This window comes from Panthera onca, chromosome B1 (assembly GCF_046562875.1).
Source record: "Panthera onca isolate mPanOnc1 chromosome B1, mPanOnc1 haplotype 2, whole genome shotgun sequence".
NCBI classification, from domain to species: Eukaryota; Metazoa; Chordata; class Mammalia; order Carnivora; family Felidae; genus Panthera; species Panthera onca.
Window position 1 is genome coordinate 145246105 of NC_138342.1, and position 14207 is coordinate 145260311.

The 14207-nt window shown below is 40.8% G+C and overlaps 1 protein-coding gene across 4 annotated transcripts in view; it reads left to right on the top strand.

Annotated features, from left to right (window-relative positions):
• PALLD (palladin, cytoskeletal associated protein) overlaps window positions 1–14207 on the top strand; it is a 406473-nt gene that overhangs the window by 198442 nt on the left and 193824 nt on the right. For all 4 annotated transcript variants that reach the window (XM_060653807.3, XM_060653808.3, XM_060653809.3 and 1 more), the window contains 2 exons: window positions 6362–6481; window positions 8757–9099. In XM_060653807.3, coding sequence (XP_060509790.1) covers window positions 6362–6481; window positions 8757–9099 — 463 coding nt within the window. The remainder of the gene's footprint in view (window positions 1–6361; window positions 6482–8756; window positions 9100–14207) is intronic.

Sequence of the window (14207 nt, forward strand, 5' to 3'; positions counted from 1 at the left end):
TTTAGTCAATCTGTACGTGACTGTACGTTTATGCAATGGAAGTATTCCTGGAAACTCGCATACAATGAGTTTTATTCAGTCAAATGTGAAACAGTCTTTTTGTAAAGCAAATGTTTACTTTTTTCCTGGGAACTAAATTTCATTCATACATTTATTCAAAAATATTCACGGAGAGATGCTGACAACATGCCAACAGACCAAATGCTTTCCATGTTCACAGGGGCTGTAGTCAAGGTACCAGAAATGAACACGCTAATTTCACAAAAAAATATTTATAGGTGTGAGAGCTGTCTCCCAGGAGAGTTTGCCGTCCTAAAATTACAATATAGATGGTGGATCTGACCAACTCTAATCAAAAAAGACTCCTCTGATAAAATCATGTTTAGGTGGAAGCATCAGGCTGAGGGCTTAGAGACGGAAAGAAATGTGGCTTTGCGGGGAGAGCCAGAGTGCATAAAGCTCAGAATGAAGGAAAGAGAGAGGCACAAAAGGAACCTGGCAAGTAAGCAGCAGCCTGGTCATTTAGGGTTCTGTGACCACAGTGAGGATTTGTAATCTGTCCCCAGAGTCATGGAAGGATGGGGTGATGATAAAATTTCATTCGCAAAAGTGCCCTATGGTTTAGAAGGGGTAATTATATATAGTAGGTCAGGGTGTTTTTTTAATGGCATAACTAAAAATCACAAAATCATAGGTAGCATAAGGAACTTTAAAATTGGCAAGATCATCAACTCCAAAACCACTTTACATCATCCCTGCTAGATAAGATTTTACCCTGTTTCTGAATGTAGGTTTCAAGGCACAGAATTATGTCTATGTTTACAGTTAAGGCATTCTCAGGCATGAACTGGTGATGGAAGTTTCTCCAAGTGTCTCCAGAAACTCCATCTTTCTAGGTATGAATAATCCAAGGTTGAGAGAAGACCTTTCCGGAGAACGCCAAACACTGGGGAGATAGTGTAGGACCGAGGCAGTGGCTCCCTGGGCAGGATGCACCTCGGTGCAGCTGAAAGCTGGGAAGGCTTCATGACTACCAGCAGCATCTGCTACAGGGGACAGAGGTGACCTACCTGTGCCGTAAGCCCATCTCTCAGAGGGCTGCCAGTATATGAGGGTTTTTTTTCCCTCAAATCTCAAAAGATTAGGCTGTTTTTCTTCTGATGCCAGTATGTCCACATTACAAGCCCTTTGACTGGTCTTATATCCTATTCCAATTTATCATTGAAGACACACGGCACATCTCCTTGTGCAGATGAATTTCCTATTGAATTACTTGGGTAGTGAGAGTAATTAAAATTTTCAGATTCAGAAAACTCCTTGTTTCCTATCTTAAATCTTTCCTTACCTCATTTTACATGGAGTTCCTTGTGCCCTGAACTAGGAAAAAATGCAGAACTACTAGAGAGGCTTTGTCCTCTGAGGGGGAAAAAAAAAAGCTGAGAGGCTTTGTCCTCTGAGGGGGGAAAAAAAAAGCTTGCTCATAGGAGGCAGGATGACAGTCTTCCACATTTTGACTTTAATGTTAATTAACCATGACCTTGAGAAAATCACTTTAGAACTCACCTGAAGAAATGAGAGATTTGGGCTAGACAACTCCAAAATCCCTTATGGTACTAATATCCTAAGTTTTACCCTTCTTTGGTTAAGTACATTTTTTTCTTTCTGTTTAAGTACACTTTTAACTCATTCTGTAGCCCTGTGTATTTAGTTATAAAATTTCCTATCCCAGGGCACCTGGGTGGCTCAGTCAGTTAAGTGTCCAACTTCGGCTCAGGTCATGATCTCACAGTTCGTGGGTTTGTGCCCCACATCAGGCTCTGTGCTGACAGCTCAGACCCTGGAGCCTGCTTCGGATTCTGTGTCTCGCTCTGTTTCTCCCCCACTCACATTCTCTCTCTCTCTCTCTCTCTCTCTCTCTCTCAAAAATAAATAAAGCTTAAAAAATTTTTAAAAAATTTCCTATCCCCTGTACCTTTCTAGATATATCTCACTTTCCAAATGATTACTCTTATATGAAGCTCCAACTTGAATTATTTCCACACTATCTTCCTTTTTTTTTAATTTTTTAATGTTTATTTTTGAGAGAGAAAGAGAGAGACAGAGTGAGTGGAGGAGAGCACAGAGAGAGGGAGACACAGAATACAAAGCAGGTTCCAGGCTCTGAGCTGTCAGCACAGAGCCCGACGCGGGGCTCAAACCCACCAACCGTGAGGTCATGACCTGAGCCAAAGTCAGACACTCAACCGACTGAGCCACTGATGCCCCTCTATCTTCCTTTTCAATTGGAAGGCCAACAGTTGTGTACAGTACAGTAAAAAAAACAAAAACCCCACAGGATTACCTCATGGTTTCTCTTATTCTCTTGTTTTTCTTCTATTCAGTGAACTTTTTAATCAAATAATAATTGTGCACTTCAAATGTATCCATATCTCTCAAACCTTTACCTGAAGCCACCTCCCCCCCTTTTTTAATGTGCCAGACACCTCTGTCAGAATTTATTGGTGTTTATTGAGCCAGGAGCTGTGCTAGGTACTATAGAGCATGTTTTTTAAACTGCTGATCGTGACCCATGAAAGCAGAGGACAACCACCATTATTTTAAAGAAAATAGGTACACTTCATATAATCTTAAATATTGTTTTGAGAAACGTTTACAAGTGTGTGTATGCATGGGACTGGGTTAAGTACAAAATGTATTTTCCCCCTCTGTGGGTTGCAATAAAAAAAAATGTGTGAAATCCATTTTTGAGGGCAAAGTTTTCCATACTTTTCTGAAGATAAAAATAAACTGCAAAGTGTTTTTTTGTGTTTTAAATCCTTGGCCCCACCTCAAGTATACTGCATCAGAATCTCTAGGGGAGAAGAGAGGGTTAGGTAATCAACATGTTTAACAAGCCTCCCAGGTGATTCTTATCTAACAGGTTTGGGAAACAGCATCATAATTCAACATTCAAAAAAATTAATAGTCTGCACCCAACCTTATGAATAGCCCTCCTTCCTCCCCGTTGCAATAGCCTGATCTTATTGAGGAGCTAAGACATGCAGTTGAATTTAAATAATAATTATATCTAGATCTTTGTGTATGAAAGGCCAGATGTAAGGTATAAGTAAAACCAGAGTAATGCAGAGCCCTGCCAGTTTCATAGTTGTCATTTATTTTTTTAGTTTTTCATCTTTTTAAATAAAATTGCTGATTTAAAAATATCAAAATACTTGAAATATACATTGCATTTCATAGTTCCACCATGTATTCATGGTGTTTTTCCAGTTTCCAAGATGCATCCTGAGACAGGGAACCTTTTACACTGATTGAGACAAAGGTGAGCAGAGGTGAGCATGCCTGACTTCATACCTACCCAACCCATTACACCACAACTCCTGTTTTATGAGATGCGGTCATAATTTGAGCACGATTTATGGAAATACATTATTGAAATGATGAAACATAGTATATTACCTAGGTTCAGAATTTGAATGAATTTTTCTTGTGCCATATATCAACACTACAGCAATTGGAACTGAATAGTTTGCTATTATTGAGCCCAGTTGGCTTTGTCTTCCACCAAGGTAAATACTGGGAAAGCCAGAAAATTCTTTGGTGGTCTCTGTATAAATCTACATTTGTACTGGGCGCACCAAATGTGCCTCTTAAAGTCTATTTTGATTGCAAAATTTCAAAAATGTGTGTCACTCAGAGGTGAGACATGAAATGAGTTATCAAAGTCTTCTTGTCTTAAGTCATCTGAGGCCCGATGTTGCCATATATAAAACTGCTTGCTGCAGTATAACCCAGTGTGATCACGTTATATTGCCTGCCAAAAGTACCCCAGTTACTTGTGGAAACACCAGAGCTGAGTTTTTAATTAACCAGTATTTTTCACTATTTTTAACACAGGAAGTCTTAAGGGATACCACCATCTCAAAAAGAAAATAATTCCATTTGAAACAAAGTGACATTATTAAGAAGGCAAGATATAATTGAATAAAGTCAATGAATAGAATATAAAGGGAGTCTTTTTCATTTTATATTTTTATTTACTTTTACATTTATTACTTTTTTAAGTATTTTTTGAGAGAGAGAGTGCAAGCAAGTGGGGTAAGTGCAGCCTGAGAGGGAGAGAGAAAATCTTATGCAGGCTCCACACCTACCACAGAACCCCAGGTGGGGCTCCATCCCACAATGGTGAGATCATTACCTGAGCCAAAATCAAGAGTCGGATGCTTAACCGACTGAGCCACCCGGTGCCCCTACATTAATTACTTTTATTTGTGTTTTAAAAATAAGATCCTTAAAGATCCTTTTAATAGGTAAAGATGTTTTTATTGTAAGGTAGCCCTTTTAACCTGCAGTTAGCACTTTTTCTTCCAGTGTTTAAAGCATAAAATATGCTTTGAGACCAATTTGCTAGTTTTTATTACTGATAGTTGAAGGAAGGTACATTATTCTACAAGTCTCAAAAGTCTGCCCTTGTGGGCTTTCAGAAAAGGAGGTTGGAAGAGAAATATTTTCTCTTCTCCATTTACATCAGTTAGCTATTGCTCCCCAGGACAGCATCCCCTAAATGAGTGGCTTAAAGCAGCAACTATTCGTTTAGTTCATAATTTTGGGAGTCAGCCATTTGGCTTGGCCTCAGCTGGGCAGTTCTGTGGTCTGCACCAGGCTCAGCCAACCTCAGTTGGACTAACTTGCTCCGGATGTGGTCAGCTTCCAGGTTGGCTGGGAAGGAGTTAGGTTAGGATGGTACCTGTTGAAATGGCTTACCTCTGCTCTTGGTAGCTCTTCCTCCAGCATACCAGCATAGTCTTACTCACCTGGGAGTTCAGTAGTGCTCCAAGAGATGGAGCAGGATGACCAAGGTCCCTTGAGGCTTTGGCTCAGAACTGACCAACGATATCACTTCCACTGCATTCTAGGTTAAAGCAACTCACAAGGCCAGCCGGAATTCAAGGGTTAGGGCAACTAGATGGTGCACGTGATGGAAGAATTTGCCAAGTCACATTACAAAGGGACGTGGATGCAGAGAGGAGGTTAATTGCGGCCATTTTTCTAGAAAGTCTACGAAGTCTTACCCTACCTACATAATATGGGAATAATCAATAGAGTGTGGGAATCAGAAAAATATCAATTCTCTTAACATTTGCCAATATAATCTTTATTTTACTGGTAAAGCATAGATAATTATTCAACTTGAAATTAGTTAATACATTCTAGATCTAGCTTCTTTCTAATGCTAACTGGGAGGGAATATGTACTGGCAACAAAGCATTTACCATGTGCCAGGCAGTGGCCTAAGCGCAACGTATAGCCTGTCACAGGAATAGGTGGTTGGTGGGAGTGTGGAGTCTGGAACTTGACTGGGCTAGATTTCTAATTTTGCCACTCATAAACCAATTTGGGCAAACCAATTTGCTTTATTGTGCTTTAGTTTCCTATCAATAAAATGGGCTTATAATAAATTTAAATTGTAAGGTTGACAAAAGGCTTAAGTCTAAATCTATTCTCAGTGCTGATAACTGTACCTGGTCCCTGACGAGGGCAGTGTAACCATCAGCTGTTGTCACGGTCATGATCATCATTACCCACAATAACCCTGTGATGCTTAATGCTTCTTAATTTTATGAGGCATGATTAATACCCTATAGGTAGGTTCTGTTATTTTCTCCTCCAATTTACAGAAAGAATGTTGACGTTCAGGAACGTTGACCAAAGTCACAGAGGCAAGATACGCAGGACCCTTATCCAAGCCCTGACAGCTGGTTCCAGAGTCTGGGCTTTTCACGCTCTACAAGTGCAACACTGCCACACTGTGTAATGGTAGCTTCCAAAGTAGTTGTCCGTAGGCCCAGCATTTACATATTTTGTTCTCCCCACCCCCCATTGTCAGCATTTCAGAGAAGGTTGATTTTCCCCACTAACTGCTTTTCAGTTGAGCAGATGTAAAAGGCAGCTGCGTTGTAGTTGAAAGAGCTTCCACACATACTGAACCAAACTAGCTGGAGGAGAATGGAGCCGGAATCTACTGAGCATCTCTGCAAGCCAAGTGCAGAGATACACACGTTGCAGACATCTCCTTTCATCTTCACAGATACCCCATTAGGTATACATTATCCCCAATTTATAGGTGAGGAAACCAAGGCTGCTCTTGTCCAAAAATCACAAAGCGCAGGTCTGACTCCAAGGTTTTTGCCGCTACACTGAACTGCTAAATTAAATGTAGAGACTCTGTTGTGAATAGTAGGTAAAGAGATTCTACGCCAATTGTTGCCTGATTTGTTTGTTTTAGAAAGGCAGGGTGTCCGACTTCTTCGAGGTGACTTCATGGTTTCACTCTGATGAGTTCTTCTGTTCTCTTCACTTCCAGAGGAGATCTGTACCCTGGTTATCGCTGAGACTTTCCCTGAAGATGCAGGGGTCTTTACGTGCTCCGCAAGAAATGATTACGGCTCAGTAACCAGTACTGCCCAGCTGATTGTCACCTCAGGTATGTGAGCAGTAAGAGATCAACTGGGTTCTGCTCCCTAGCATTTAGTGTGTGGCTCACCACAGCAGGAAGAACTACCGCAGAGGAGAGCTCAGCCTTTAGGAATGCCTGCTGCCACTCCAGGAGTTATCCTGACAAACCAACGTCTGGTCAGGAAACAAAGGCTTTGTGGGGAGAGGGCGTAGACATGGAGATGAAGAACAAAAAGATAATGACAGTGCAGCAACTGAACACACATGGGGCTGTTTTCTCAGTCATGCAACTTGGTCTTGGAAACAATGGATCTGGTTTCCAAACATCCTCATACAACGTAGAATCATGCTGACATCAGAAGGCCACCCCTGCATCAGAGGCGCGGTCACTACTGTCAGCAGTTCCAACTGGAGAGCCGGTACTCCTACAAACAAATCCTTATTTAAGCCTCGATTGAAACTTCTGAAAAGGTAATACAAGATAAACCTAATGTAACCCGGAGAAGCCGTAAAGATCTTAGAAATCAAATTATCATTGAAAGTGGGCTATAACTCTGATATGAAAAACTAAAGCAGTATATTATACTGTTGAAACCAATATTCAGAACTGCTTGGATATTTTTTAAAACTCAGAAATGTACCACTAGCAAAGATAACATGAAACGACTTTTTCCTTTATTTTCTTAGAACTTTACTTGATTACTTTCTGCTATTAGTAAGTAGCTTCACTTTAGTTTGCTTTTTTTAAAAATTTTTTTTAACATGTATTTATTGTTGAGAAATGGGGACAGAGCATGGTCATGGGAGGGGCAGAGAGAGGGGGAGACACAGAATCCAAAGCAGGCTCCAGGCTCTGAGCTGTCAGCACAGAGCCCGACACAGGGCTCAAACTCACAAACTGTGAGATTATGACCTGAGCCGAAATCGGACGCTTAACCAACTGAGCCACCCAGGTGCCCCACTTTAGCTTGCTTTTATTGCCTCATTTCTGTTATTTATTTTACAGTAGCTTTTAAAATAGTGCTTTGGCCAAGGCTGGCACGTAGTACATACAGTAGGGAACCAAGAAACAGGTTGTAGCTGCATGAGATAGTCTTGGGGAGAACAATGGAACTGCACTCGGATCTCTTTGGAAGAGTAAGAAGTTGGTGCTAGGTGGCAGCAGAGGCACAAACAAGACTGGCTTAAGGATATTAAAATGGAAGTTGTAAATGCTTCCTCGTCTCCTTAAGAAATGTCAAGTTCACTGGATTGGTGATGGAGTCGATAGGAATCGGTACTTTAAATGGGCAACAGAAACGCCAGTGCCGTGATTGGAGCTGCAGAGCAGGGAGGCCCGCAGGGTTTGTTGCAGAGCTGGCTTGAAGACTGTCCCGTCAGATGGGCATAGCAGTATCCCAGCAATGTGGCCAAAACTCTGGGCTCTAAGCATCTTATGTGGCAAAAATTGGCATGCGGTATTTCCCATTTTCACCTGGGGTAAATCTGCTGGGAGCCAAACATAATCAACAAATAGTTTTGAGCGTTCAGTTGACCTCAGTAAACCTTTTTGAGTTCATTCCTGGAGCTCTGCTGGGCTCTGGGCAAGGTGGGGAATCCAAGGATGACATGATCTTATCGCAAGATGCTTTCTGTCTGTTGAGAGTTAACAAGTAAGTTTCTTTTGTACTGAATTACAGCTGTGGCAGTTATCTGAATCGGAAAAACATGATGCGATCATAAGACATTTTACTTAAACTCAGAGTTGTACTTTCCTTAGATTTAAATAAAATGCACACCCATCATGTACCACATAAAGCCGTTATAGTTTGAGCTAACGGGTGGCGGGTTCGTGCAGATCCGCACGGAAATGTGAGCAAACAAAGCATTATTCATTGACGTTATTTGTATTGTCATTTTTTTTTTTACCAACTTCTGTCTTTAATTGACGTTATTTGTATTGTCATTTTTTTTTTACCAACTTTTGTCTAATTGATGTTATTTGTATTGTCATTTTTTTTTTTTTTTTACCAACTTCTGTCTTTAATCCTGTTTGAAACTTGTTAATAATGAGTTGGTAGCTGGTCTCCCCGCTTGTGGCCCCAGTCAGGAAATGAAACAGGTTAACAGTCCCTGAAAACCAGTTTGGAAGAACCAGGTCCTCCAGCTGGCTTTGCTTCTGTACCATAGAAGCACAGCAGAGCTCCCAATGTTTAAACAACTTAACGGGGTGCAAGGGATGCTCAGGTAGTCTATGATAGCACAAAAATAACAGTTGAACTGTAACATCTTATTATTTTTTTCCTCTCTTTCCCCTTCCTTAGCCAACACTGAAAACTGCAACTATGACTCAGTGGGAGAATCCAACAGCGATCACTTCCAACACTTTCCACCTCCCCCTCCCATCTTGGAGACAAGTTCCTTTGAGTTGGCTTCAAAGAAGCCATCCGAGATCCAGCAGGTGAACAGCCCGGAATTAGGACTTAGCATGGCAGCCCTTCAAATGCAGTTCAGTTCTGCTGAGAGGGAGACGAACGGAGTCCATCCCAGCCATGGAGTAAATGGACTGATTAACGGCAAAGCTAACAGTAATAAATCTCTGCCAACACCAGCTGTCCTCCTTTCACCCACTAAGGAGCCACCACCTCTGCTTGCCAAACCCAAACTGTGAGTATTTCTGCATGGTTTTATAATACTTTCCATACCCCTGCTAAATTGCCTTTCTGGCCAGGGAAAACTTTTTGCCTGGACTCAACTATGTGGCAAGTTGCCTTTTCTGCAGGCAAGCTGTCCCTGGCCGATGTGACCTTGCTAACAAGTGCGGGGGTGTAGGGGTTGGGAGGGATGTCCTTCAGTAATACAAAAGATACCTAAAAATAAGGAAGGTAAGTGAGATGCTTGGTCAAATCTACCTTTTGCTAAAAGCTATAACTGGTTTCAGCTGTGAAAATATCTGTCCATGGCCTGGCCTTCCAATGTATAGCAAGGATATAGCCACTCCCCAAAGGGGATGGGAAAGGAGACCTACTTTGAGCTCTCTATTAAAAACACTTCCAAATGTTTTAAATTTAAGAATCAGTAAGGAAATCGGATAGAGATCAGCCTGGGAAGACTGAAAGCTCAGGATGGAAATTCAGTGTGCAGAACCTGGGGAAGGGAACAAAACCAGAGATAACCAGGCTCGTCAGGAAGAAGAGTGCCCCTCACAACGCAACCTACTTGGCTTTGGGATTCCATAGCGCTGCGTATTTTTGTGAATACCATCTTCACATTGGATATCCATTATTTTCTTAGCATGATAAATCTGACATGAGCTGTTTCCGTTGGCACACACAAGCAGAGAGTTGTTATGAATGGAGCCATTACAATGTCAGAGAGAGGCAGAAATCAATTAACTCAATAGGTTCTATCATAGCGTAACAGACCTTGAATTACTGCCCCGATAGGGGTCATTGGAAATGTCAGAGTCCTATAAAACGTACATATATTCTGTGAGGTCATATTTCCATGAGAATGAGTTTGCCAGGATCTAGGAGTTATTCTTTGTTTTTCTGGTACTGAACAGCCTACTCTCTTCTCTCTGTCATCAGCTCATTTGTTAGAAATGTCAGAATGTATAAGATATTTCAATGAGAATATCTTACATGTGTATGTTGCTTTGTTTACTGATTTCATGAACCTTGTTAGACTGATCAACCAGCCAAATGAATGTCTTAAGTTAGCAAATGGGCAGACAGGTTTAGAAAAATAAACTTCTGAACAATCTTGTGTTGCAGTTTCAAAAATCTATCTATTACTACACCACGCTTAATTTTGCATTTCGTCTAAGTTCGTTTTTCAGGTAGCAAGGCTCCTAGGTTTGTGTGCAGTACTGTGAAAGATACAAGGTAAACATTTAATACCTGTGCTCCAGCTCCCCTGAGATGCCAGACAGGTAGAATGGACTCAAAAGTGGCAGCCTTAAAAGAGATTTATACCCTGGTAGCTCCAGCCCATAAAATTAATTGCCGCTGCTGACTCCTTTTATCTTTGTATTTTGAATATGTATTTGTTGTAGTGCTTTTAATGAAATGAGGGACTTGCTGTCTCCAGGGGAAGACTTTTAATGATGAGGACTTGACTGTGCTCTTTGATTAAATGAAGTGTATCGACCATAATGGCTGTCATAAATTGGATATAAATCACAGGCGAGCAAACATGAGCTGTGAACAGGCATTTACAGCCCTTCTTATCTCAGGAGTTTCAGCAGCTCGTCAGCTTGTCGCTCTGCTTTACAGGGATGCTCATGTGCGTGACGGGGGCGGACATGTCCACAAAAGAGAACAGTTCTGTGTGGATTAAGAAGATGAGTAGCTTAAGCACAGGTTTGAGGAATGACACCATGATTTGCTTAGTAGTCAGATTTTCAGTACAATTTAAATTATAGGAGAAATGGACTTCAGTGTTTTAATATCCATATAAAGGGGTTACTCCCCCCTTCATAAGGAAATTCAGGGAAAGGCAGAGTACCTAATCACAAAACCTGGTAGCTTAGAAGTAACATTACTCGTACCAGGTTTTGCCATTGTGGTTTTTTTCTCAAATTTTTATGTGCTTAAATATATCCTTACAACATCACTTAATGCTTTTCATATTGTATAATTACCTGCCGTTTGCTAGGCAGAAAATAATTTGTGATGACACTTTCAAAATATATATATTTCAAAGTTTTCTTATGAGGTATAATACTTTTGGGGCACCTGGGTGGCTCAGTCGGTTGAGCGTCTGACTTTAGCTCAGGTCATCTCATGGTTCATGGGTTCGAGCCCTGCATCAGGGCTCTGTGCTGACAGCTCAGAGCTTGGAGCCTGTTTCAGATTCTGTGTCTCCCTGTCTCTCAGCCCCTCCCCCACTCGTGCTCTGTCTCCCTCTGTCTCAAAAATAAATAAACGTTAAAAAAAATTACATGAGGTATAACACATTTTTTTGGATTTGTTTTAATTACAAAGTAAATGCATGCTCAATGTGCCAATTCAAACAATACAGAAGTAATTAAAGACAAAATTCATGCTATTTGTTCTTCCTCTTCCATCCCGCCTTTTTCAAATAACCAGTGTTACTGGTTTAATCTGGTCTTTCCCTCCTTTATTATCATCATCTTTTTTGAAAAGGTTTTATCGTTGGTTTAAAAGTTGTATCCATTGATAGAGGAATGCTCGATCATTCCATTGAATGACATCTATGAATAACTTAGAATGGCATTGAAGTTATTAACAGTGACTACAGGTAACTACCGAGTAAAATTCTTACATGTGTCTGTCTCTTTTCGTATGTTGGGAAAATGAAATTTTGCCTCTTATGGTTGACAGTGAAAAACTATGCATCACTCTAATCTTTTTCCATTAGCCTGTGATTTTATTCCCTTTTATGAAAGGAGAGGCTTCTACTTTGGGGCTTTATGGCATTTTGTTCTTCTGAATCCTTCGTAACCAAACAAATAGGAAACAATTAGGAGGGGGCAAATAGTAGGAATTAAAACATTTACTCTTGTAATATGCTAACCTGGAAATCGCCTTTGACATAACAGACTCCTGAGGAAAGATCATTTTCAAAAAGGAAATCTCTGCATTTTTTCTCTCAGTAGTTCCAATACTGATCATGAGAAGAAAAAAAAATCAAAGACCAAAAGGAAAAGATAGAAATGTCATGAATTCTCTTCTTTAGCAAGGCCCAACCACAATCCCTTATTACCCAACAGAAGTCCTCACCAATAGCTTTGCAACCCTCCCAGACCTCCAGCTGAGTCCTTCCCACCCGTCCTGAGGGTGAGTTTCCTGGTTTGGTGTCATGTTGGCCTCTACTTCAGTTTCTGCATCTCTCAGTGTCTTTGTCTCAGATACTGTCCCTCAAGTAGAAGTTTAACACAGTTCAATATAGGCTATTCAGTAAGTGCCATATGCTAAGCACGGTGCATTTGTGGCATAACTGACCACTTGCTGTAGGAACAGAAGTGCACTTAGAACACTGCACAGGAAAAAGTATCATGCGTGAGAGTTAGTTATGTGACCGAGTGTCTGATACTCATGATCTTCTGTCACAATGCAAAGAAAAGAAGCAACATGGTGCTTAAATCTTCTTATCAGAGAAAAAGAGAAAGGAATAAATATAAACCTAACTTATGAAGTATTTGTTACATTACTTTCCTTGTTCAGAGTGCATCAGATGAGCCTGTTGCCTCCCACTCTCTGCAAATTGTGTCTGAAGGTTCAAAATAAACATAGGGCTCAGTTTGTTAAGAGGAAACAAAATCCCTGCTTCTCTTTATTCCTGCCAAAACATAGTCCTTCAAAGGCATGGATATGTGTGGGATCCCTAGGAATAAACCGTGGAGGGAGACTTGTGAATGCCAAATTTAGTAGGTGATTTGCAAAGCATATAGAAAAGCATGGTCATGTTTTTCCACTGAGCTCACCTCCTAAATTTGACCAAACAATATATGAATAACAGGCTGTTTTCAAATCTCATTTATTTCTTTGTTTTGAATATTCTTCCTCCATCTTGTGGGAGGGAGGTAGAATATAAACTTGTGGAAGAAGCAACATGAGAAGTCAAAAGGGAGATTTCTGAAGGATGAATCAATGGACAAGTCTTTACACCCAGAAACAGGACAGGTCAGCAGATAAAATGATACACATTTGCCACTCTAATGCCAGTAATATGCACCTTAGCATGAAAAATCATGCCCTTTCTCCTGCATTGCTGATAAAACAAATTCCTAAATGCCAAAAAAAAAAAAAAATCCATGCCCTTTGACTGGAAGGATGGCAGTAAACTGTCTTCAGAATTTTTACATGCTTAATCAACAGCAAAACTAGATAGAGACTTAACTCTCTCTGCACCTGTTCTTCCTGCTTTCTCTTCGCCTAACCTCTAAAGAGAAAACAGCATCATTTCCTATCTGAAAGGGGTGAAATGATTTCAGCCTGAATCAGGCTTTTCGACATAATTGCATTTCACTACCTTTGTTTATGTCTTTCTTCTTTCTCTCAGTCCCACCCTTAGACACCTAATTGTTCTGCACTTCTTGTCTCAAGAGAGGGGCATGTCCTATAAACTCATACTGAAGGTAGTGGGGATTTTATGTGTCACCTCAGTGCAGTTGTGGACTGACAAAGTGAAGCTACATCTTTGTGATAATAAGCACTGTGTAAATCAGACTCCCGTCCTTTGACTGCATGTGCAGGAAGGAGGATGATAGGTTTGAGAGATCGAGGATGAGGAAATAGCAGCCTGTATCCCTGTCTTTATCAGTGATTGAACTGTGCGTGGCTTGCTATATTTGGAAGTTCCTTAAGGTTTCCTCCACACTGCAAGCACAAGTTGTTCCCTGGCCTGGAATGTTCTACTCCCCAGAATGTTCTGCTACTAATAGTTGGCTCCTTTTTGCTTTCAACTCCCAGCTACATGTCACCACCTCCCCTGACCACCCAAACTAAAGCAGCTACCCAGCCATTCTCTAATAAATCATCCACTTTAATTACCACAGAGCATGAAACTCATTCTGATAGCTTCTTGTTGACTTGCTTGTTAGCATGTGTATTGCTTTTGCCCCATTCTTAGAATGTGAGCTTTTTGAGAGTAGGAACCTTGACCTTTTTTCACTTCTTTTTTAACCAGACCTAGATCAGGGCCCAACGAATAGTATGCTCAAAAACATTTTTGACTGAATGAAGCAAAGCTAGACCAACAAAAAGGAAGAGCGAGCTCTCCCACTTTTAGAGCAAGCCTATTTGTTC